The following is a 26,441-nucleotide window of genomic DNA, read 5'->3' on the forward strand; positions in this document are numbered from 1 at the left end:
CAGGGTTACAGTGGACGGAGTAAGGGCCGCAGCAGGCAGTAAAGAGTCAGGCAGCTCTGCTAAGCAGAGGCCTTATGAAGAAACCAGTACCTTCATGGCACTCAAAAATTAACCCATGAATTCCCAAGAATGCCCAGGGAAATTATTAGTCAGGAAAGACTGAACATAAACATCAGATGTGAAAAGAAAAAGGTTTGAATTAAACTACAATTTCTCTAGTTTTATAAAAATAACACAAATACCCTGATAGCTCCTCTTAAGGGTTATTGCTTTGTCTTTGTTTGAGACTGTGTGTGTGTGTGTGTGTATGTGTGCATGCACACGCCCCATGTACCCTAGGCTGGACCTCTGTCTCCCAATTCTCTTGGCCTCTCAGGTGCTGGTGCCACACATCTGGATCATGCTGTTTTCTCTGGGCTACAGAGGAATGTGGTCAGGTGGGAAGAGCCCGACCTAGGTCACAAGTCCTCGTGCCCACCAGCTGTGACTCACTGCTTCCAGTGCATCCCACGGAAGCACCTGTGTCCTTTATCTCCACACCTGATCCCAGGGCTGGGCAGGAGATTACACGGCAAAGGAGAGGGGAGGCTGGAAGATGGGAAATGATCCTAGGTCAGCTGTGGAAGCCCGAGGTGATCACAAGGGATCAGAGAGCAGAACAATCAGAGAGAGACATAATGAAGATGCAGAGGGGGTCTGAGCGATCCCGTGTGAGCCACTGCAGGCTTGAGACAGACATGGTCGCAAGCTGCATCCAGCAGGTGGAAAAGGCGTGGAGACAGACTGGAGCTAGTCTAGAAAGGAATGCAGACCTGCTCACACCTTGAGTCAGCTCAGTAAGAGGGAGCTACCAACAGATAATAACGATGTTGCTTTAAGCCGCTGAATTTGTCATCATTTGTTACAGGTAAAGACTCTGCTCTGCAGATGTGCCCAATCTGGCAGGCTCTGGGAGACAGCTCTCTGAAGGCAAAGGTCCCAGGCGCCCTCCAGTGGTCAGATGCAACAGGCCTGCCAGAGTCTGACTTGACACAGGTGTTTCCCTAAGCATCTGCACGAAGCTGCTGCAGAAATCTTGGGTAAGGCCTGCCTAATGGCCTCCAGGGAAGCGAGTCAGTAAAGGAGCTAGGCTAGGACCGGGGCACAACGACAAACTTCACATTATATCATCTTCCCTTCCTTCTACACGTTAGCTTCTTTGCCCGGTTAAGGCTAGCGGCTCTGTGTAGAAGGAAGCCCGGGAAGGATGGGTACATCCGCTCTTCCCCAAGCTCACCGCTTGCTCACCTTGTCACAGAAGACCTTTATCTGGCAGTAGGCCCGGTGTACTGGCTTGTTGCTGCGGTTGTTATAGCTGTAGGTGTCAATTTGGATGTTGAGGGGCAAGCCTTTCACGCCCTTCTGAGAAGAGAAATCGGTGCTTAAGCAGTTCACGGAGATGAACACCTGTGAAGGAAGAGAAGCCGCCATGAGTGGCAGCTCCGGCAGCCAGTCCAGCCCGGCCTTTGCAAATGATGGACACTCAAGATGCTTGTGATTCTTTTTTTTCCCTTTCCCCGCATTACAGTTTATCATCATGAATGGAAGTCAGTGCAGGACTCCCAGCAGGAACTGAGGCAGAGACCAAGGAAGAACAATGCTTACTACCTTGCTTTCTATGGCTTGCTCAAACTGCGCTCTGACTACCCAGGGTCACCTATCTAGGGGTGGCACTACTTGCCAGTGGGCTGGCGCTCTCAGGAACTTTAGAGGCGGCGGAGGATGCATCTCCAGAGCAGTCTGAACACAGGTGTGAGAGGAAGAGGGGGTGCATGGAAGCTGTTTACTCCCAGGATGGCTCTAGGACAAGCAGACAGTGTGGCCCTCATGGCTAAGGCCATCTGCCAGGGACACTGCAGTGTGCATTTTGGCTGCTGGGGGACAGCTATGCATCCTCTTTGGAACCACCTGTACCTTTGGTGTCACCTCAGGATGGTCTGCAGCAGGCTATGCCCTAGCATATCAGGACTGAACAAAAGCTGGCTTTTCCCAATCTGTAGTTTGATTATAAAATTTACTTGCAGCTGGGCGGTGGTGGTGCAGCCCTTTAATCCCAGCACTTGGGAGGCAGAGGCAGGCAGATCTCTGAGAGTTTGAGGCCAGCCTGGTCTTCAGAGTCAGTTCCAGGACAGGCTCCAAAGCTACACAGAGAAATGCTACACAGAGAAACCCTGTCATAAAAACAAGCAAACAACAACACTCACTTGTGTCCCAGCCCACACGCATATTTGTTTCTTTTTCTTGTGGGTGTTTGGTAACAGAACCACATTGGGTCAAGTCCTCAGAATAGTTCAAAATCCCAATGATGTCCAAGAGTCTTTTTAGTCAGCCTTCCATAATTTAAATATAATTTGGATTCACCATGGGCCATGGTAGATACTACCATTGGCAAGGTTTTCCACGGGTTTTAATTCTTATGCTGCCTCCTGAGCAGTCACAAACACTGCTATGTTCTTCACTGAAGAACACAGAATGTGGTTAAGAAATACAGAAGCTCTGAGACATTATTATGGGCTGGGGGAGCCTTTGGACATGGGAGAAAATAACTCCGTAGGCCACTGGAGGACAAGGCACTGGGAAGAGGGCAGACGGCACCAAGGTCACACCTGCCTCTTCGTTACCTTTCACTAGCTTTTGAAGTGCCACTGACCCACAGGGACAGTTTTTACAGGCTGTGTCACTAAGCCCAATAGGGTCAGCTCCACGGAACAGCTGGCATGTCCTTGAGTTACGCATCAATTGGCAGAGAAGCCTCCCAGCCCAGATGCCCTCTTTCAAGGAGGAACTCAGAGAGTGGCACACCTAGGCTCGCCCCCCTCTTGGCCACCCCATGTTCATTTTCTCAAAGTTAAAGCAAATGGAGACACTCAGTGCAGTACAGGAAACTTACTCAGAAAAGCGGGTGGAGCTCTGCACAGTTAGTGAGCATGCTCTGTTCCCCCTTTCATGGCTCTACATAGGTAGTGAGCATGCTCTGTTCCCCTTCTATGATTCTACATAGCTAGTGAGCATGCTCCGTTCCCCTTTCATGGCTCTACATAGCTAGTGAGCATGCTCTGTCCCTCCTTTCATGGATCTGGGTTTGAATCTGTCTGAGGTCAAATGCTTTTCATTTCCCTAGAATCATAGGAGTGTTTTTTTGTTATTGTTTTGTTTTTAAATGGGCAATTTCAGAGATGCAAAAGACCCTTATGCCACACAACCAGGATTTCTTCCAGTGCCTAGGCCCCAATAGTCAAGAACAGCTGTCCAGCTCAGCTAAGACACAGGCAGGGATGGCCTTGGGTTGTAAATGGGTATGTGACAGGGACTGTGTGCTACTCGGGCATTGGATGGAAGAGAAGAGGACAGAAAGAGAAGCTGGGGAGAAAGAGAATCAGAGCCACAGTAACAAAGAGCCAGTTCCAGGCAGGGTGCAAAGTGGGCTAGAAGGTTATTATACTCTGCCTATGTGGGAAAAGACCTGGGACGTACACAATTACAAGATCTGAAGATAACCCCTTATCTGTTCCTTCACCAGCATTCCCCAGACCTTTCTCACTGTCCCTGGGCACTGACAGTCCCACCTCATGCTGGCCCTGGCAGCCTCCTTACTGATCTGGTCAGGTCCACCTGCAGCCCTCTGCCTGTCCGGCCAGATCCTGCCCTCCACATAAAACTTGTCTCTCCATACAGGCTGTTAGACAACCTACAGAGCTATCCCTGTGCCCAGAAGAGGGCGCTGTCCTCCCACGTTTGAAGGCCCGGGAGCCGTTAAGGCTGTTCTGCCATGGTGAGGCAACCTCCTTTTCCACACCACCTAATCCCACAGACATTATTTATCCTTTGGTGGGAGATGCTCAGATGTCTCCCTCTCTCCAGACTGTTCACACTCTGGCAATATGGTATCTTGCTTCTAAAAGTTTTCTAATGATTTCCAGTAAACAAAGAAAATTACTCAATTTTTAAAAAGCACTAACAACTTGTGTGTGTGCGCGCGCGCCAGAGGACAGTCCTGGGTTTCATCCTTTAAACACCATCTACCACCTTTGAGACAGGCCTCTCATTGGCTGAAGCTCAGCAATGAGGCTAGACTGGATGGATGGTCAGGGGATCCCAGCCATCACCCTCTTCTCTGCTTCCCCAGCACTGGGGTGACAAAGGCGGAGCAGCAAGCTACCACACCCAGCTTTGCCCGTGGGTGCAGGAGACCAGACTCAGGCCTGCGCACTTGCAAGACAAGCACTTTACTGACTGAGTCACTTTCCCAGCCCTGCTTTCTTTGTGTTTAAAGACTAGATGCACAAGTGGGAAGTGGCTCGTGGGATTTATGAACTGCTTTACCAAAAATATCCATGCTTTGACTTGATGCCTTCTCCTACATATTTAAAACATTTATATGCAAATGGGATATAGGAGGCATATATGGAACAGGGGTCGGTGAGATGATTCAGCAGGTAAAGAAAGACACTTGCCACTAGGCCTTCCGACCTGGGATTAGCACACAGAATCCTCATGGTGAAAGGAAAGAATTGGCTCCCTGACCTCTGACCTCTACATGCATGCTGTGATACATGCACATACATGTGTGCACACAGACACACACACACACACACACACACACAAATAAATGTGAGGAAAAAAAGAAATCTGAAAGGGAAAAATAAAATTAATAAGAAAAAAGGGTGAAAAAAGAAGGCAGTCTTTGTAAACAACAAAAGTTACTTAACCACTGTACAATTCAGCTCCCAGCCAAATGGAAAAATCTAAACTTCTGTCATCCTGGGCCATGTGGCACAATTCCTAACTCAGAAATGGCTGCCTGGGAAAGTTACACTCTAGTTCCCTAATTCCAGGAAGCTTCTGACTCAAAGGGTCATTCCCATGACAAGAGGATTTCACAGTAATCCAACCCAAACCTGGCCTCCCTTGCTTCCCAGCTTCAAGCCTCTATTCAAATTAGCCAGATCCCCGCATCAGGCTGAAGGCAGAGCCTCTGGGAAGCAGCTCCCAGTCTTGCTTCCATGTTCTTTCTCAGACGCATCTGCTTCCTATTTATGAACATTCTTTTCAACTTAGACTTCAAAAGTTATCACAAAGGGCTGACGCATCCTAACGCCTCCTTCCTCAGATAAAACAGCCATACCAGTAGGTAGGATGAGTCGGGAAACAGTCATACACTCTCTGAAGGACAGCGACCTGAAGACCCGAGAGCTTACCACGCCTCACACAGTAGCATCATGGAAGAATATGCCAGGCCATCATGGACATCCTGGCCCAAACCAAGTGATACCCATGCTGGTTTAGGCATTCACCAAAGGTCAGGAAAAAAAGCAACACCTCCGCCCCCCATGTTTTCACTAGGGGAGGGGTAAAGTGCTCAACAGAGGTAGATTTGATCTAAAAAATCAAAGCAACTAAATTTGGCCCCACTCTGTCCTTAACTAGCGCTGTAACCCTGGACCCTGCTGTCACACGACCAGCCAAGGCACAGGATCTTTAGGTCACTTTCAACTCCAGACCCTTGTGATGTTCTGTCTACGGTGGATGAGAAGGATGAGCCCCAAATCTTACTGTCATTACACTGCAGATAAAATGACTGAGTCAAACAGAGAGGCGTCTGGGGCCACACACTCATGAAGACCCGTGTTTGGTCCAGCACCCACCTAAAACCTGGACATGGCAGCTATAATCCCAGCGCTGTGGAGACAGAGACAGGAGGATCACTGGGGTCTGTGCTTTTAGCCAGTCTAGAGAGTTGGTGAGCTCTGAATTCAGTGAGAGACTGTCTCAAAATATAAGGTGGAGAGTGACTGACACCCCACTACCAACTCTGGTTTCCACATACATATGCGCATGCATACACACACACACATGAAAGTACATTTACCGATATCAACTTTCTATAAGCACTGTTACATTAAAGGTGCCATGTAACTTCATTCCATTTGGCCTGGGAACTTGGTGGACACATAGGTCTCTTGTCTCCTCCCTCCTCCGACAAGCACTCTAGGGGAGTCACTGCACCCAAAAACCCCAGGGAGCCCATCTCTCAAACACTGCTCCACACCACAGCCATGCTGGAATCCTTCACGTACCAAAGCCCATTAGGGTAGGTCACATGGCTGAGTATTTGGAACACCTCTGCTTGGGTGGGTCTGACACCAGAACCGCCCTCTGGTGCTACTGGGTAGTCACATGATCGACCAGGATCACACCACCCTGTGAAGGGGATGGTCTCCTACACACTGGCATACTTCAAAGCATCAAAGGCCTCCTTCGGCTCCGAAACTCTGAGACTATGAAACCGCCTCATCCATGATGTACCTGAAAGCGTGTTTTACAGAGGTGCACGCCTATCAGGCACATTCGCTGTCCACAGAGTCTGCTATTCTCTATGGTCATACCCCAATCCTCAGCTACCCAAAGTCGGGAAGAACTTTTCTCAGAACGAACACCTCCGTATGAAGCAGTGTGCCCAGGCTGAGATTCTAGCAGTGACTCTGAACTGCATGCTATGTGCGACCCCTGGGATCACACCACAGATGCCTCTGTTCCTGGCATCAGAGACATGCATATACTCAACGCATACGTTTTTATTATTATTATTATCATTTTCTTGTTTTTTTTTAAGACAGGGTTTCTCTGTATAGCTCTGGCTGACCTGGAACTTATTCTATAGACCAGGCTGGTCTCGACCTCAGAGATCCACCTGCCTCTGACTCTACGTCCTGGGATTAAAGGCATGCACCACTATCGCCTGGCTCATATGTTTTAATAAAAGACAAAGCAGAAGGAGTGTTTTCATAGTCCAACATTTCCATTGTCTACGAAGCTGTCCAACCCAGGCTTGACAATGTTTCACTGAGTCCTAGAGCCACACTGGCTGGCTATACTCGGGGCTGAGGGGGAGCTGAAGAAGATCAACCTCCAGGTTTCTTCTCTTAGGGAAGTAGTAAGACACCCAAACACATAAAGTAATTTAAAGAGCGACTGATTGATTGATTGATTCCACATCTTGAACGAATAAAAGCAAAGCAAGGCAATCAAGTCTGTATAAGATAAACACTGCGCCATTCTTCCCGGCAGGTGATCAAATCGCCTTGATAGCATCACAGGGCAAACTCGAGTCTCTCAGAGAAGTCATAGGAGTCAAAGAGGGAGACAGATGGGTACATACTCAACTTCCCCTCCATGAAACACACGTGAATGCATGAGTGTACAGATACAAGCACGCACACACACATGCACCACTTCCAATTCTACAGCTAACATCTGCAAAAAGGCTGCCTGACACACGCATTCCCTTCTTCAGAGAGCTGGGAAGGTCTCTACTGTGGAAGGAGCCTTCAAGGATGGCTTTTGTTTTTACTCTTCCTTGTTGCTTATTTTGAGGAAAATGTGATGTTATTCAACCAATCAAAACAGTAATCTCAAAAGATCACAACTAAAGCTCCTACCCAAAATTGTTACAAGGGAAATAAAACCTAAAAAACAAACAAACAAAACCAAACCCCTAATCACAAAATCCAACTACTGAACAGGCCAAAGATGTTCTGCAAGATTCTTTTTAAACGTCCAGCCCATTTTTCTATGACAGTTCCTCATTCCTGGTTGAGAATTCATACGCTCAGAATATTTAAAAAGATTTCCATTGGTTTTGCAAAATGCAGCTTGAAATGAGGGATGTTCGTTAGCCGAGGATTGACCTATCCGGGGTTTTGTCCATATGCTCTTCCACACCTCAAACTGCTGTGCAAGGACTCTCCCAGAAGCATCACGGCAGCCCCTTGATACTGTCCACAGCCCCTCCCATGTCCACCCTCCAAGGACGAAGAGGGCAGAAGAGACACAAGGAGGCAAGACATGCGCTCAGAAATGACTGCCCAGGAGCCACCTCCCAGCGGGCAAAGCAGAGGAGACTAAAAGTAGCCCCTAAGCCTCTGATTCACCCAGTCCGCTAGGGGCTTTTCTTCCTAACTGCGAGCTGAGTGCAATCCCGGCAAAACCCACGGGCTGTGAAGAGACTAGCCTTGCATGCAAGTTAGCAAGTGCATTAATCTGTAGGGAGAAACCTGGGACCTCTGAACCAGATCTCATGGAAAAGGGCACATCCACAAAACACCTGGAATTCAAGGCTGGCCGCGGCTCACCGGTGTAGTGCTTGCCTGGCACCTGGGCCCCTGGCCTTCGAAAACCAAAACATTTGGACTCCATCAGCCAAACGTTATGAAACTTCCATGGAGTTGAGCCAGATCCTGCATGGCAGTATTGATTAATGTGGGGTTCACTACCCCTTGGTGTTTCCCATGAATAACAAAAAGGCTGGCCTTACTGCACCACAGTGACTGTGGTGATGGCCACTCCGTGTTTCTGTACAAGTACAAGAAGTATGACCACTGATTGGCATCGCTTTGACTTTTATCCCACTGAGAGATTCAGGTAGAAGGTTGCATGCTGCGGTACGCTCCTACTGTGGGGGTGAAAACACTCTCTTCTGGCTTTGATGACACAGTGTGCTCTAACGGTAGTAAGGGACGTCACAGAGTGGGTGACCCAGTCAACAATAGGAATCACACCTTGACAATTGGACTGACTTTCTTCTTTTTCCTTTTTTCCTTTTTTTTTTTTTTTTTTTTGGTTTTTTGAGACAGGGTCTCCCTGTGTAACAGTCCTAGCTGTCCTGAAACTAGCTCTTGTAGACCAGGCTGGCCTCTAACTCACAGAGATCCACTGCCTCTGCTTCCCGAGTGCTGTGATTAAAGGCGTGTGCCACCACCACCCGGCCAGACTAGCTTTCTTAAGGGATGAAGATTTTGTTCCAGGGGCCCAATTCTCAAACAGAGAAATAGTAGAATACACTGCCAGAACTGTCTCTTGGTGAGACCTGAGGGGGACAGAAGGGACCGTGACAGCAAGCCCAGGGCCCAGACCTGAGGTGTGCCTGCAGACACCAAGCGTTCTCTGTGGCAGGCGGGGATGTGGGCCAGAGGCAGGAACATAAAGAGCTGTCTCTTGCCGGGTCTGAGGGCACACACCTTTTACATGGGCTCTGGGGATGGAACACAGGTCTTCACACCTGCATAGCAAACGCGCTACCCACGGTGCTGGTGAGACCAACTTAGACATGCCTGGGAATAATAAACCTCAATAAGGAGTTGCCTCCACCAGAGAAGCCCGTGAGCATGCCGGGAGGCCATTTTCTTAAGTACTAATCACTGCAGGAGGGTTGTCTCAGGGTTTCTATTGCTGGGGAGAGACACCATGACCACAGCAACTCCTATAAAGAAAATATTTCTTTGGAGTGGCTTGCTTACAGCTTCAGAACTTGAGTTCATTATCATCATTGTGGGGAGCATGGCAGCATGCTGGCAGAGGTGGTGCTGGAGCGGAGAGCGCAACACTTGCAGGCAATAAGAAGTCACTGACTCACACTGAGTGAAGTCTGAGGAAAGAGAACTCAGAGTCCGCCCCCACAGAGACACACTTCCTCCAACAAGGCCACACCTCCCAACAGTGTCACTCCCTTTGGGGGTCATTTCCTTTCAAACCACCAGGAACCCTAGCCCACCATAGGCGGTGCCATCCCTAGGCAGGTGAGCCTGGGAGCCAGGGGAAAAGCCAGGGGCCACTGCTCCTCCACAGTCTCTGTGTTCCCACCCCTAGGTTCCTGCCCTTATTTCTCTCAATGACAGAATGGAACCTACAGGTAAAATAAACCCTTTCCTCCCCACACTGCACTTGTTCATGGTGCTTCTCGACAGCGTGGACCGGGTCACCCAGTGCATCATCACCCTTTCCTCCCCACACTGCACTTGTTCATGGTGCTTCTCGACAGCGTGGACCGGGTCACCCAGTGCATCATCACCCTTTCCTTCCCACACTGCACTTGTTCATGGTGCTTCTCGACAGCGTGGACCGGGTCACCCAGTGCATCATCTTTTCAGCCCCAGCTTTCACTTGCTACTGGTGCTGGCTGGTTTTACGCCAACCTGATAAGCGCGAGAGTCATCCGGAAGGAGGGAACCTCAACTGAGAAAATGCCTCTCCACCATCAGGCTATAGGCATTTTCTTAATTAGTGATCGGGAAAGGGCCCAGTCCATGGTGGCTGTAAGAAAGTAGACTGAGCAAGCCATGAGGAGCAAACCAGCACCTTCTGTGGCCTCTGCATCAGTTCCTGTCTCCAGGTTCCTGCCTTGCTTGAGTTCCTGTCCTGACTTCCTTCAGTGATGGACTGTGATGTTGAAATATAAGACTAATAAACCCTCTCCTCACCACATTACTTCTGACCACGGTGTTTCATCACAGGGATTACGTCACCGACCATCTGCGGCTTTACAGTGCAGTTAGACAGGGAGGACTACGGCTCGCTTAATCTCCAGTGTGACTAAGTGTGGGCTCTGGAGCTGCAGAGCCCAAGTCCACCACTGCTTCTTCTGTCCTTGGGCCACGCTAAGTCCTCACATGGAGGCTCCTCTTCAGATCAGGCTGCCTCAGGTGCTTCCTTCCCACCTACATTCACAGCAGCTGCCCAGAAAGGCAAAGAGAACAGTCCATCTCAAACAGGCTTGGCCAAAATATTCAGCAGCCTATGACTCCCTGGCTGAAAACGCGCCTTCCCTGAACTCCCGAGAACATGGAGCTTGCCTCACTGATGACAGACCCGAGAGCAGCCCTGGCTATACCAATGATGAGCATCATAGTTCGGAGGATCCTCAGGTCAGGCTGCCTGCTCCAATCATGCCTGGCCCCTCCCAGAGCTGTACAGGTGATTGGCTGGCTGGCTGATCAGGCAGGGACGCCAGCTTTTTGCAACGTGGCCTCTCAAGCCAGTTTTTCTGCCCTAGTGGCAAAGCACTGATTTCTGTGTGTAGAACTCCCTGGAAGGAAGTTAGAAATGAGTCACACTAGTCCAGAGAAGTTCAAGGGTGAGCCAGTGACACCGTACTCCTATACTGCAGACTGACTTCCGGGGAAGGACTTGTTACTTGTGCATTAAGACACAGTTAAAAAGTTCTAACTGCTCAATACACATCACAAGAAAAGCTCCGATGGAAGCGAAAGGAAAAAGTAGGTGGGTTCAACTGGGGCAGATGGGTCAGGTTACCATGGTAACTGAGGACAATTTGACATTCTCCGTATGCACTGATCCTCGATGTCCGCGCTTCTCTCTCACGCCACACTTCCCATGGTCTCTGGCTCTCAGAGTCTCTTCACTAGAGACAGACAGGGCCAAGCTGTGAGGTTCAGGGTTAGAGGACACTGATGGAGAAGGATAGAGACATCAGCCCTAGTAGGACCCAGCTCTCAGGACCCCAGAGCCAATCAATGCCTTCCCTGGCCCCTCACGGAGAGGCACCAATGGAAAACTGGAGAAGCGGGAAAGCGGGGGAACATGAACACCCAGACAGAAAATGGAGTGGAAGGTCACCTTGATCATGAGGCATGAAGTTAAAGGTCTCTGTGTTTCAAACCAAACAGCTCCTTGCTGCCAAACTTCCTACTTGTTGCAGATAAGTCACAGGACTTAGCTGATGGCCACATGGCTCCAGGAGACACAGAGACAGCCATCTTGGATACAGTCCCAGTGGCCTCTGAGAATCCAACTCAATTTTTTTTTCAATATTAAAACTCAACTTAGTCAAACACATAAAATATCTATAAGGTCCTTTCTAGAATGTAATCTATCTTCTAAAAGAAAGTGGAAACTATAGGGTAAGTTCAAACTTAATTATCCAATCAGTGTAAAGATGCAAGCAGCTCCTCCTGGGGAGAAACTGCCCGACAGTCGAAATGAAAATATTGGTCACATTACTGCCTCTCTTCCAACAGCACTAGACAGGGAAATCACTCTTTCTCTAGTACAGTTCAGTGAGGCTAAAGACTTGGATCGAAGCTGATAGGGTAGGCAAGATTTTAAACTATATATCGCGACCCAGTTTTTGGCCAAGATATAATTAAAAGGGAACATTTATTGGCCTTTACACAGCCCCCCCCCCAGCAGAACAAACAAACAAACCCGCCTCTCTCTCGGTTCTGGGCCGCCTCCACCCCCAGGCTGCGCGGTCCACGTGCAGTTAATGAGTGTGTGGAGCTGAGACGGTATCGAGACTGAGTCACCCACCAAGCAGCATCCAGTTCCACTACTGATGGGCCAGATAACCCGGGTGCGTCACAGCTGCTCCCTGCTCTGACGGGAGGTGACTGCGCTGTCCTAACCATGCTGCGATGACAAGGACACTGTCACCACCAACTGCAGCCCAGCTCAGAGGGCTTCAAGGGCAGCTGAACACTTGGGTTGCTTCTCAGACTATCAAATGACCATCAAAAGAAAAGAGACAAATGGGCAGGAAGGGGTGGGGCGGGCAGGGACGTGGGAGGGGAAAAAGTACTGACTCGCAGTCTTCCCACGGCCAGGAGGGGCGTTCCCTGAAGGGGAAACAAGCTCCGAGTCAGCAAGGCTGTTGCCTCAGCCCGCTTCCCACACCGCCCACACAGTGTCTCGGTTTCTGTGCCACGCAGAGAGCCAGGGGAAAAGTCACTGAGATAAAAGAGAGGCACGGAGGAGACAACATGTAGAGGGACCTGCCTGCCCCCCTTTTCTCTGTTATGTTCCTAGGCAAGACCCGCTGACCCTCAGGACGCTTGGCAGGTGCAGTGATCTGGCACTGTTGTCCCAAATAAGCAGAGTGTGTGCTCTGAGACCTGCAGAACCGTATGGGGGCGTGACTCAAGGCAAACACAGGCCACATTCCATCCCCGCAGCACAGAGCAGGACAGGTGAGCGAGCCCATGGGTCACAAAGGGGACCCGGCAGGCAAGCTGACTGCCGACCAAAGAGTTTGCACTAAAGTAAACGGGCTAAGGGTGGAGAGTCTGTGGATTAAGGCGGAGAGGCCAAGGGGCCTGTGGGAAGGCTGCTACTCATAAGACCCCTCACTCCAAGGCTCCGTCAGTACAGAGCCCCAACTGTTCTGCTTTGGGTTAAAAGCAGCAAACCTACAAAAAAATTTAAAACCAAGACAAAACATAGGAGTGGCAGACCTGACTGAAAAGACAGAGAAAGCCACAGATGGGATTTCCAGGAAGAAACACGAGACGGCAGGTTAGGTTGACAAGTTGTCAAATGAGAAGTCTCTACAGAAGAAGCTCATTGTTTCCCGAGAGTGGCAGAGTGGAGGAAGGGTAAAAATTCGCTCCACCTCCCCCGAGAAAAAGAAAACACGCAACTCAAGCAACAACACAAACGGTGTCTAAATAGACAGGGGTGCCTGAAACTCGTTCCACAGGATAAAGGTTTCACTACCAAACGGAGGCTTTCTTCAGCTGCCAAGTGTCTCCGCGGCAGTCAGAGACACCTTCGGCCGGCCCTCACCCTCAGGCACACGCTGAATAAATGCTCATATTGTTATCCGTGGGTTCTAAAGCCCTGCCATGACTCGGAGTGTTTCAGTTTACAGCTAGACGGAACCTCTCGCTTAGACACTGCAGAGCACACACACTCTGAAATAACGTGGCCGCAAAGCCCCAACCCCAGCTTTTAAAGAAAGACGTCTCAAAGGCAAATTGTTCCTGCGATGGCACCCATGGCAGTGGCCTCAAGGAAATAAACGATCTTGGCATTTTAAATACAGATTGGCTCTCAGACACCTCACTCTCTGCAGGCATGCGGCTCTCTCTTTGGCGGATGTTTTTAAATTTTTACTTTAATGAGTGTTTTAGCTTTACTTATTTACTTAGTGTGTGTTCTATTCTGTTCTGTCAACACTCTCTCTTATTCCCTGGAGACAGGGTCTTTCTCAGAACCCAAACCCTGGCAACTCTCCTGTCTCTGCCATCCACAACAGTGTTACAGAGGCACAGCCACCCCCTCTAGCAATCCTCCTGTCTCTGCCATCCACAACAGTGTTACAGGTGTGCACAGCCACCCCCTCTAGCAATCCTCCTGTCTCTACCATCCACGGCAGAGTTAAGATGGGCGCAGCCACACCCTCTAGCAACCCTCCTATCTCTGCCGTCCATGGCAGAGTTAAGATGGGCGCAGCCACACAAGGCTTTTGCCATGGTGCTTGAATTCAGGTCCTAGAGCCACCACCTCAACCCCAACTATGTGTTTTCAACTACATATGAGAAAATCTTCGTCGTAAAATAAATGCCACGCAGGTAGCTGCTACCCTGAGTGTTCCTGGAGGTGGGAGGCGAGGTGTCTGTATACAGACAACCATGGTCTGCCTGCCTAGGCTCTGAAAGTCACTTCTTTGCTGAAATTTTAAGAATTTATTATTTAGTATTGTTATGTAGGAGACAGGGTTGCAAAGGAGAAATATGGGGGTGTGTCACCTCCTTCCACCATGTAAATCCAGGTGGTTGAGCTCAGATGGCTAGGCTCTGTAGCAAGCCATCTGCCCGCGAAGCCACCATGCTGGCCCACGTCCTTCCCGTTAAGAGTAACAGTGCTTCCTGATGGGCTCCACTTAGGCAGCCCAGCGAGCTGTGAGTCCCCGGCCCATCATTTCTCTGCAGTTACAAGGATAACGTGTGACTCATTTCTTTCTCCCCTCCTGCCCTCCCATTCACACTGGAGATTTAAAGTTGTGAAACAAACCAAACCTGTCCCAGCTTAATGCACCCAAACATGGCACCGCCTTATTTTAATATCACCCGATGGATGCTTCACTAGAATGGAATCCCTTTAAATGCAAGCAATGTGTTCAGTCCAAGCACATTAAAAAGAAAAACCACTCTCACAATGAATTCCAAACATTATGCTTAGACAAAACAACAATCTCAGAATCCGTGCATTACACACACGCAAAACATCCCAAGTTCAAGTGACTGAGTGGCCACACCCCTTTCACAGCCTCTGGCTTGGATAGTCCCTCCCTAGGAACTCCACCGGCTCTTGTGGAGACCAGGAGACAAAAGGAAAGATGTCACTCCACCCAACACAAGAACCCTCACGGTAAAGCTCAAGGTAGGCGTCAAGTCATTGTAATCTTCTCTCTTCTGTAACACGGCCTTTCCATGACAAACACCTGTGCTCCAGAACAACCGTCCAGAGTCCCAGGAGCCCCTTCTCAGAGTAGCCAATTACAGCAAACAGTGAGGCCTACAGTCGGACCCCACAGCTTTCCTAGGGACAGGCTGCTGTGCCGCTGGAAACCTTAGGCAACTCGTGCCCCTGCCCTCTCCCTCAGCCTAGGCCCTGCGTGGGAGGAAGCTAACTAGAAAGAGTTGAACCATGTGTCAACTGAGACGTCATACCCACAGTTGGGTCAGTCCCATGGGTGATACACTGAGAATAGGAAGCCCCTTCTGGAGGTCTGATGGCATGTCACAGAGTACCAGGGGCCTTGCAGGCGTGTGGTGTAGGAAGACCCAGGGCCCAGGCAGCCTCAAGCTGCGGCAGGCACAACACGCAAAGCATACCAGGCTCTGTACAAGCATTTCCTGCTATCTCCCCACCCCCTACACACAGGGGCCTGGCCCACAACTGACAGGAGCTAGCTCTTTGGTATGGGTAGTTTCTGAGCAGGACACGTGAATGCAGGCACGACACACTCTACCGCGTTGGCTGGCCATTTAGATTAGCACTAGAGAAACGTACTGGTTAGATTTTGTCCATCACATCCTTAAACCGTTTGTTTAACATTCATAAAGATCGCGTCTCCAGCAAACAACAAAGAGATCTGGAGCTACACTCTGAACCGCTGCCATCTTCCTCTTTGCCATTCTGTCTGGTTGGTTGTGACCAGAGCCACTCCCAGGCTGCCGCTAGATGACCTTCCTTGGTGCTGCTGTCCAGGGCCAGTTGCTTTTCGGTTTATAATTTCCATTCCTCTGCAGCTGATTAGCATCCAAAGTAAACTTATTTCTCAGCAGTGAAAGTGTTCTCTAGAGTAATTTCTATTAGTGAGTCTGCAATGCTTGTCCTACCAGCGACAAGAGCTTCAGACAATAATACCCAGCCCGGAGAACTTGCTATCCACTTCGGGGTCTAGTATTGCTCCTCAGGGGCCTGGCTTCACCAAACTGCAGCAAGATCCTGAGAGGGCTAAGCTTTGCTGCATGGCGCTGGATAGAGTGCAAGCATGGCAAGGCACCCTAGCACAGCACAGCCCGCGAGTGACGGCACAGCCCGCGAGTGACAGCAGAGCCCCTGAGTGACGGCACAGCCCCTGAGTGACAGTTAAGTATAGGACTTAGTTCTCCCTTTCACTTCTCACTATTTATTTCTTATCTCTTGGCTTCTCCCTCCCTATCACCAACCGAATCTCAGTGCTGCAGTAAACACTCAAGGTTTATGAGCCAAGCCAGATAAAAGCAGACTCCACGAGCTCAGCAGATCCACAGTTCTTCCCTCTTGCTCTAACTAATGCAGAATAGAGACCCCGACTGAAACTTCTGTCTCCAAACTTCATGTGTAAAGTAAACGCACACATCTTCCCTCGACATGGTGATGTTATATTTATACTTAAGGTCGTAAGCTACTTCCCTAAAGTCCATTTAACGCTTGACCTGTGTAAGCTGTGGTCGTAGGGGTACAGTCTGGGACCCAAGACCTGGAGTTAGGAGTCTGAGGCGAGCCTTGCTAGTAGTACCAGGTACTAGCTGGATGAAGTCTGGCTCCTGTAGGGCAGAAGGAGCCTGCTGGCCCAGGGGGAATGTTCAAGCAGCTGAGCGCACCCGCCCTGTTGTATGCCTGCTCCTCATCTCCTCTTCTTCTCTGGGTGAGAGAGCCCTCTGCCTTTCCCACAAATCCTACACTTCAGCACCTCGCCAATCTTTGAAGGTCCAAATGCAGATGCTGCCGCTTCCTGCTGAACTATGTTCAGGAGCCCAGCTTGGCTACACGGAGTTAGGGAAGAAATCGGAATGGCTGCCTAGAGAAAGGTCAAGGGTTGAACTGTAACCTGTCTATAGACTTCTAAGTCTTTAAAAAGACAAAGATGTCTGGCTGCCAAAGAAGTCTATCACTAAGCGGCACTGACTGGCCTTGGACTTGCTCTGTAAACCCTGGTAGATTTGCCTGTCTCAGCCTCCAGGGTGGGTGCTGCTATAAAAGGCGTGTGCCACCACACCCAGACATTCCTAGTTTTCAAACTTCACATTCTAAGTCTGCTTTAAAAACAAATGGCTTCTCCCTTAAGGCTTCTGTGGCACCATCAGGTTCCTGCTTACATCTATGAGCTGTGTGTGCACAGGCGTACTGAGTGGAGCCCAGCCAGACTGGAGCTGTGTCTTCCCCAGCAGTGCGTGAGTCGAGACGTTCAGGATTTTGTTCTCAAAACAGTGACATCAAATGAAGAGGCAGAAGCCCACGAACAGGCAGGACTCAGAGAAAGCTACTGGGTCAGAATTCTGGATTTATTCACGCTGGCATGCCAGAGAGTGTATATTACCATTAGAAGTCAGAGTAAAACAATTCCATACATCTCCCACCAGCCTGGACGTCTGCGTGGGAAAATCGGGAATTAACATATTCTGGGCTGGAGCATAGCTCGCTGGAAGAGCGCTTACCTAGCAAGCATGAAGCCCTGGGTTTATTCCTCAGCACTACTAAGAAAACAATGAGTTAATTAAAAGAGGAACATACCTCAGTGAGAACAAGAAAGGGAGCCATTTAAGAAGGTAGATACTTCCATAAAATAAGTAAGTAAACAAAGCATCCCAGCTCTACAGGATTCTGCACGCACACCTACTCACTCTAGCTACCTCAAGGCATTAATTACTTTAAGTATGAAAACAGAAGCATAGACTTGGCTGGGGAGAGCAAAGAATCGACTTGCTGGATTCCAGCATACACTTGAAACTGATGTCTGGTATCAGCTTCAAAAGGGAGCAGCCTCATTAAGAAATGGCACACCACCATGTCCCGGGAGTAGGAGAGGGCTGTGCGTAGACTCTGAGTGGGTAAGAGGAAGAAGCCAGCTCTGCCTCCACATTAGCGCTTTAGCGGGGCTAAGACTCTCCAGGAGCACTTCTCTCTGGTGTAGGCCCCTGTCAGCCTGCAGCACAAGGCCTGCTAGCCCTGTTTTATCAGTCTTCCTTGAGTGACACATCAAAAAAGAAAACCAGAGCTCCCTGCCCATACGCAGGTCCTTCCAGCCCAGATCTCCAAGGCCCTGACAAGTGCTTATTAATGCCAGCCACACCCAACAGACAGCAGAACTGGCCTCAGCAGCCTTTTGCTTTTTCAAAGGTAGTAAAGGTGCAAAAAACAAACAAACAAAACACAAAACCAAACTCCCTTGAGCTACGGACTGACAGGTCACTGTAGTCAGAAAAGAGAACTCAGTCCAGAATTTCTTTGCTGCTGCTCCACAGGTTCCCAGTGTGAAGCAGGAAGAACTTCTCAGGAGCCTGAGACCAGAAGCACCCAGAGGGCAGGGCCAGCACCTCTTACCAGGCTTCTTAGAAACCACACACTAAGTCCTATTGTAGTTTTAAATTCAAAATAACTGAGATACTGAGATAAACATACAGGAAGTGGTGGGCTTGCTTCCCCCAGCAGCCCCTCTAAAACTGAACCCAGTACCCAGCTCTGGATGAAGCAGGCAGCTGACATTTGGATATTGTGGTGGGGGCTGGCGGAGAGTAGTCACAGCCCCGAGAGTTTCTATTTTTTTTTTTTTTTTTTTTTGGTTTTTCAAGACAGGGTTTCTCTGTACCTTTGGAGCCAGTCCTGGAACTAGCTCTTGTAGATCAGGCTGACCTCGAACTCACAGAGACCTGCCTGCCTCTGCCTCCTGAGTGCTGGGATGAAAGGCATGTGCCACCACCACTGCCCAGCACCCCCAGAGTTCCTTGTAGGCCATCTCATACAGTGGAAGGATGTCCTTTGCCTTAGATACAACCACCATGGCACAGGGGGACAGTAGAATTAGCTTCACGTGACTCCCAAGAACCTCATTATTTGATTCCTTTTTTCTTTCTTCCTTCTTTTTTTTCCTTCTTCGTCTTGAGATAAGGTCTCGTTATGTAGTTCTGGTTCTGGCCTGGAACTCACTATGCAGACCAGGCTGTCTTGGAACTCACAGAAATCCATTTGCCTCTGGCTCCTATGTGCTAGAGTAAAGGCATGAGCCACTATACCCAGCCACATGATTTGATTTTTTAAAAGAAACTTTAAACAACAGAAGCCGAAGCCCTGGTGACCCTAAGCTTCTAATGTCATATCTTGTTGCATGAATTAAAAAAAAATTCTTGTTTTGAAGGGGAGCATGGCATGAGATGCTGGGGATCAAGCCAGAGTCTCAGGCATGCTTTATAAGGGCTACGCTCTCAATAAGGACTAAAATTCTTGCTGAATAAATAGAAGAATAAAAAGGAGAGGGTGAAAGATGGAAGAAAGGAGACCAGACCGTGCGTGGGAACACTGGGAGAAAAGCATTACCAATCTTGCAACGAAAGCATGTGATGGATCTTGCCCCAACACCTGTCCAAGAGTTTCTGGGGCTCAGTCTGATTTTTAAAGGAACCAGATACCAAAATTCTATATTTTTTGTTTTTGTTTTCCCAAGATAGGGTTTCCCTGTGTAGCCCTGGCTTTCCTGGAACTCAACACTGTAGATCAAGTTGACCTCGAATTCAGGATCAGACTGCCTCTGCCTCCCAAGTGCTGAGATTAAAGTTGTGCACCACCACTACCCGGCAAAACTCAAATAATTTAATGAAGCAAATGGAGAGATTGCCATGGGAAGGGAGACACAGCTTAAGAATATGCTTCCTTGTCCCTAAGAATCCCCTGAAAAACCCCAGAAAATCGCCCAAGGGACCGTCTGAATCAGAGGTGACTGTGCACTGTAAAAGCATGAGCAGAAGAATCGTTCGGCTGTGTTTGGTACACTGAGAAATGGACACCGCTGGTAACTTGGATTTACTCTTTCTGCAGGAACCCCACCTGGCTGATGGGATGCTGTTGTACTGATCCCTATGTCACTGTGGACGGAGGGCAGGGTGTGTGCCACTCTGCAAATGAGGAAGTGGGGCCAAGTGAGGGCCAGACAAGAGGCACCTGCGGATGACAGCTCCAGGGACGGCGAGAGAAATGGCTTTGGAGGAGGGTGGGGACTGGAAGGACAGTTTCATAACTACAGCTACAACACAGAGCAGAGAGCAGCGCAGCTGTGAAATCGTGACGCTCCACCCCCTTTTCACACAGCCGGAGGGGACGTGCCCTGGACATTACGAAATACCTTCGCTTCATCGCTGATGTCCCAGGTGAAGGAGATGGCGTTGTAAGCAATCTCTTCGATGTTGCTAATGGTGTTGAAGCTTTCTTTGTAGTCGGCTACATGAAGCAGTGGACAAGAAAAAAGAAAGTCATGGCTGTTAGTGTCAACGTGAGATCAGAGTAGGCCAAGAAATGCTCAGTTTTCGGCATTAGCCTCTGGACAATTTAAATAAGCATTTTGTTGGATTGAAAGAAATGCCAAAATAAAGGAGGAAAAAATAATTCCAGGACTCTGTTTTTTTTTTTTTAAATAGAGATAAGCTTAGATATAGTTATTTCCATATCACTGGGTCAAAATTAGGAAGTTTAAGTCTAAAAAGCTTAAGCAATGGTCTTAAGGCCCCAAAACTGATCTGCAGAACCAAGGTTAGAACTCAGTTCTTTTAAACTGGGTGTAGAGGCACATACCTATCATCCTAGAAACTAGGAGGTGAAACAGGAAGATTTTGGTGTGAATTCAAGGGCAGTTTGGGATGTGCAATGAGTTTAAGACCAGCATGAACTAGCCTGAAAGACCTTGTCCCAGCTCTTCTGATTCTTTCTTTTTTAATTATTTATTTATATTTCATGTCATTCTTTTTTTTTTTATGTCAGCATGTATATTTGTATGAGGGTGTTGAATACCCTGGAACTGGAGTTACAGGCAGTTGTGAGCTGTCATGTGGGTGCTAGGAATTGAACCCAGGTCCTCCGGAAGAGCAGCAAGTGCTTTTAACCACTGAGCCATGTACCCATCCCCAGCTCTTCTGGTCCTTACAGAAAAGAGAGCTCAAGAACTCCAGAAGATAAGGAAACAGGAGCCACAGGTGGATGGTGGCATTGTGTGAGACTGGAAATGGGAAGGGGACAAACGCTTTGTAGGGACATACCCTGGGTATCTACCACCGGGTTATCACAGACCAGCGAGATCAGCAACCTAGCTCAGGGCATAGATGGAGAAGTGATTTCCTTTTGCACATTTGGAAATCTTAACATTATCTCTATATAAACCCCAGCAACTCCTAAAGAAGGCATTACTGCTCCCCAAATGGCAGTCGGAGTGGGGGGATATCGCTTGGCGGCTGGGTGCTTGTCCAGCATGTGTACAGTCCTGGGTTTCATGTCCAGCACAGCAGAGAAGGGGACATACAGAAAGAGAGGCTGAAAGCGGACACTATGTTAGCTGACTAAAGTGCCTGGTTCCAGTCACATGGCAAACCATTGCCTGGGCACAGGCCCCGAGCAGGAAGTGAAGACGGAGTCCTAATTCCAGGAGGCACAGGACACTGCCTGGAACACATCTGTGGCTGGCATAAAAATTCAAATGCTTTCGGCAGGAAGTTCATCACTGCCAAAAATAATTGGACTTGGCAGGCGGGGTACTCCAGCCTCCGAGAGCGAAGGTGGGTTTCTGGTCACTCACCGATGTCAATGCACCTCTGCTTGGCTGTGTGCTGCCGGGAGTGCCAATACTTCCAGTGTCTTAGCTGGTCTTCCCTGCTTTTGTCTTCAGCAAAAACCACCATGATCACGCTCTGGGAATGAGAATGTAGCACAGCGTAAGGTCACCAAGGGGTGAGCAGCTTCAGGGAAAGTCACTGTTATTAGAGCTGACAGTTAGGGCTGAACGCAACACTGTGGAAGACTAGAGAGATGGCTCAGTGGTTAAGAGTACTTGCTCTCTCACAGGACCTGAGTTCTGTCCCCAGCACTCACATCGGGCCTCTTACAACAGCCCTGTAACTCCAGTTTCAAGGGAGCTGAGGCCTCTAAGGGCATCTCTAACATACACAAACACTCACAGAGACATAGGAATTAAAGTAAAAATAATCCTTAAAAACAAAAAAACAAACAAACAAACAAAAAAAACCAGTCCACAAGCCCTGGCCCCTTTAGGCCTGTATTCAGTTTCAAGGGCCTGGAAGTATTAGGGTTTTCAGGAGAACAGAATCAGGTACAGAACTTACTCGAACTTTGCTGATCGGGTGGTGGACCCCTTCACTGCTGCTCACTTCCTTCAAGGTGACAGGATAGAACTGCCCTTTGTTCAGATATGTCATAGTGCTGTCCCCTTGCTTCTGCCGAAGTGACTTGGAAGCTTCGAGGGTATACTCAAAGTTGTTCCTACAGGACAAAGAAGCAACAGGTTTCTGGGCCAATCTCTTGGAAGCTTCTGGTACACCATAATCCTGAAGTATGTGCGTGCGTGTGTGTGTGCGCGTGCGTGCGTGTGTGTGTGTGTGTGTGTGTGTGTGTGTGTGTGTAGGGATTACTGAGACGGAAGAGCACCAGCAAACATCCAGCTGACTATGCCATGTTAAAAGCAGCACTTGTCCCCTTTTATTGATAAATAGAATCCTAAACACAAGTGTTTAGTGACCAGAAACCCTCACACAGTGGGCTACGAAATACCAATTAGATGTTCTATGATGTAATGTCAACAACTAGACTTTTGGATGCTTGTGCTACAAATGACATCAGGAACTGGACAGGCAGAGGCAGGAACCTCCTGGGGCTTGCTGCCAATCTGGTCTTCATGGAGCAGAGGCTGCAAATGGGCTGGGAGCACAGCACTCGGTCATGTGTCTGCCAGCACTTTCTGTAGCTTCCACCTGCATCCAGACAGGTACTCCATGATTGCCTACGTCTGCTGTTACTTTACACAACCGCTCAGAACCTTCCTAGGCTGATGGTCAGTCAATTACACCTATACTTTTAAATAAAGTTTTATTAGAACGTAGCCACACCACCAGCTTATGCCTTATCTGAAGACCCCCTTTCCATTACACAGCTAAGCTGGCTAGTCACAAAACTAGAGAGTCTGTCTAGCTCACAGCGCCTAAAACTACCTAACACATCACAGGGAAAGCTTGGAAGTTCTATCCCAAACCGTAATGTCTGTGAGCTTATGACCCTTGTATCCTGGGATATACTTATAAAGGAAGTATAAATCCCGCAGATCCAGAAAACCAAGGGCCTTACATTCATTTATGTATTTATTTAGTATGTGTCCATCTTGTGGCTCCTGGGATTGAACTGGGATTGTCAGGCTTGGCAGAAAGCACCCTTACCCACTGAGCCACCTCACTGGGACTGAACTGGGATCGTCAGGCTTGGCAGAAAGCACCTTTACCCACTGAGCCACCTCACTGGGACTGAACTGGGATCGTCAGGCTTGGTAGAAAGCACCTTTACCCACTGAGCCACCTCACTGGGACTGAACTGGGATCGTCAGGCTTGGCAGAAAGCACCTTTACCCACTGAGCCACCTCACTGGGACTGAACTGGGATCGTCAGGCTTGGTAGAAAGCACCTTTACCCACTGAGCCACCTCACTGGGACTGAACTGGGATCGTCAGGCTTAGCAGAAAGCACCTTTACCCACTGAGCCACCTCACTGGGACTGAACTGGGATCGTCAGGCTTGGCAGAAAGCACCTTTACCCACTGAGCCACCTCACTGGGACTGAACTGGGATCGTCAGGCTTGGCAGAAAGCACCTTTACCCACTGAGCCACCTCACTGGCCTTGGTTTTTTCTTTTTTTTTTTTTAACTGCAAAATATGATGCAGTTAGACACATAAAACAAAAAGGAAATTCTAAACTTTAAAAACAATCTTGAGGTGTTTGTATACTTCTCATGAACCTAGAAAATGCTCCTGTTTCCAGAGTAAGGTGTAATTTTGCTAAGCTAAAAACAAGCTGCCAGGTTGGAAAAGTTACACTTGTTTATTTTATCATTAATAAGAATAATAAGTCCTTTGTCAACTTATTTACCCCTAAACTGTCATCTCTCTGCACACTTTAGGGAACAGACAGCCAGTGATTTACCTTCATCCCTATCTCCTTCAGAGTCCAGCCCACGTCATCACAGAAGGGAGCCAGGGAAGGGAAAGCACCAACACCAGGAATCGAGGAAGCCGAACACCAGAGGCCCGCAGGGCATCACTGCGGGAAAAGCGCCCGACCCAAGGTAAGGCCACAGTTGGCAGAGTCAGAGGAAGGCAAAAGCACGCCAGAGCCACCTCAGATTTGTCAGGACCAATGCACCAAAAAGAGAAGTGATCACAGAGACTGAAAATCCAAAAGTCAGGTAAGAAGGCAACTATTACCCAGAAACATTGTCAAACACATAGTCCTCTGAGTTCATGCCCGGCATCCGAAGACTGAGGTCCGAGGGGAAGAAAACCTGAAATATCAATGCAGTGAGGCACAACCATTTAACTGTTATCACAGTTACTAACGACCAAGGTCTGGTATGGATGAGGTGTGTGTGTAAGGTCACCCACAACTCTTTTGAAGCGTGTTTCAAAATAAGAATTTTGAATCTATAGAAAAATTTAAATTAATAAAAGTTATAAAAAGTACAAAAATATACTAATAAAAAAATTATAAAAATACAAGTCTGGTGGTGGTGGCTTGCACCTTTAATCCCAGCACTGGGGAGGCGGAGGCAGGCAGCTCTCTGAGTTCGAGGCCAGCCTGGTCTACAGAGTGAGTTCCAGAACAGCCATGGCTACACAGAGAAACCCTGTTTTGAAAAACCAACAAATAAATATTAAAAAGTAACTATCTAATTTTATATACCATTCATGGGAATGATCACAGACAGACAGACAGACACACAGTGCCTGTCCGTTTCCTTATCTCTCCCACACAACACATGTTCGGAGTCTGGAATCTGCAGCCAAAACACAAGGGCCAAGAGTCAAGTTTGCACCGGGGCTGTGCAAGCCTACTACCCTTTCCTGGAAAGTGTCCGTTTCTACCCCTAGAAGACCCTCCGGGGCAGTAAGATCTGCCTTCAACACTGAGTGTCAATGTACCCCCAAGTGACGTCCACATGCCTTCCAGCTCCCCGGAACTCATAGAGCATCCTGATGACCACCTCAAGCTCTGGATTAGGCGTCGAAATAAGCAGCGCCCGGTGGAGACATGACAGGGTTGCCATGCTAGGCGAGCTTCAGGAGCTCGCCTGGGTCTAGGACGCGAGCTGAAGAAAGCTATGAGAACGCAGTTGTGGTCAGGGGGAGATTACGCACAGGCTTCCTCTCTCTCTCTCTCTCCCCAGCAAATCTCTTAGCAGAAACCATAATTGTTAACTCAGCTGTTGGTAAGATTATCCATGTGCCCTTGATGATAATTTTTGGATTTGTAGGTTTAGCTTACAAATTATACCTACGGGCCTTTCTCTTTAAAAAAATCTTTTTATTCCTGATCCACTCACTCTGGGCTAAGTTTCAAGCTTACATAACCAGGAAAAGGTGGAACCCAATACTTAGACAAACATGCCGCTGTCTTAGGAAGATGTTTTTGTCTTTTGTACCTCCTGAACGCCCTCCTTGAAGGTCTCCGAGAAGGTGGAGTCTGGAGTCCTCCGCTGAGCATTGGGCGGCTGAGCGCCAGAGCTGAACTGGTCAGTGTTGAGGCTCCGGTCAAAAACCACCACACGCTCGGCGGGCTCAGGATGATACACCGTCGGGGGGATTCCCACAGTAAAGCCGTGCGGCTGGATTTCTGTCTTGATGGAGTGGGTAGGCATGGTTGCTATGGAGACAGTGACTGTTGTATCGGGAGCTGTCAGGTGGCCTCTCTTATCAGTGCCCAGCTGGTTGCCATGGGGGAGGACAATGTTGAAGGGCACGTTCTTCAGCACTTGCACCCTGTTTTCTCCAGCAGAAAGGAGGGGCTGCTCCGCCACATTTGGCATGTTGTTTCTTCAAGAAAGGAGAAAGGACATTGTATGTTCAACCTTGGTGCTGATACGGGGCTTGGAGGATTTGGGAGGAGCAGGTGATGGGGCTCCAACCAGGGATTCACGCACGTGGAGCACATGCTCCATATAGATGACTCATCGCTCTGATGGTCTGGGCTCCTCACAGCAGCAATACCCTAGACAGAAGCCAACTCAGCAAGAAATGGAGGAAGGACCCATTCCTGGTGAAGACCTCACAGCTTCAAGCAAAACCCAAAGCAGCTGCTTGTGGTGGTACATGCTGGTAGGATTTGCTGAAGGAGGCAGAGGCAGGAGGATCACAAGTTCGAGGCCAGCCTGGGCTACACATAGGGGCTGGAGAGATGCTCAGTGGTTAAGAGATCTGGATGTCCTTCCAGAGAACCTGGGTTCAACTTCCAGTACCCATGGTGCAGCTCACAACAGTCTGTAACTGCAGTTCTGGGGGATCTGACACCTTAACACTAACATAA

At 48.8% G+C, this 26,441-nt stretch overlaps 1 protein-coding gene across 2 annotated transcripts in view; it reads right to left on the bottom strand.

Moving 5' to 3' along the window:
* Grhl1 (grainyhead like transcription factor 1) overlaps nucleotides 1–26,441 on the bottom strand; it is a 47,645-nt gene that overhangs the window by 12,694 nt on the left and 8,510 nt on the right. The window contains exons 4-9 of one of the 2 annotated variants that reach the window (XM_057787531.1): nucleotides 25,561–25,951; nucleotides 24,347–24,423; nucleotides 22,203–22,359; nucleotides 21,659–21,770; nucleotides 20,219–20,313; nucleotides 1,288–1,446 (exon numbers count right to left, since the gene is read on the bottom strand). In XM_057787531.1, coding sequence (XP_057643514.1) covers nucleotides 1,288–1,446; nucleotides 20,219–20,313; nucleotides 21,659–21,770; nucleotides 22,203–22,359; nucleotides 24,347–24,423; nucleotides 25,561–25,951 — 991 coding nt within the window. The remainder of the gene's footprint in view (nucleotides 1–1,287; nucleotides 1,447–20,218; nucleotides 20,314–21,658; nucleotides 21,771–22,202; nucleotides 22,360–24,346; nucleotides 24,424–25,560; nucleotides 25,952–26,441) is intronic. The other variant, XM_057787539.1, reaches the window with a different exon arrangement.

The sequence above is a fragment of the Chionomys nivalis genome, chromosome 1 (assembly GCF_950005125.1).
Source record: "Chionomys nivalis chromosome 1, mChiNiv1.1, whole genome shotgun sequence".
Classification (NCBI taxonomy): domain Eukaryota; kingdom Metazoa; phylum Chordata; class Mammalia; order Rodentia; family Cricetidae; genus Chionomys; species Chionomys nivalis.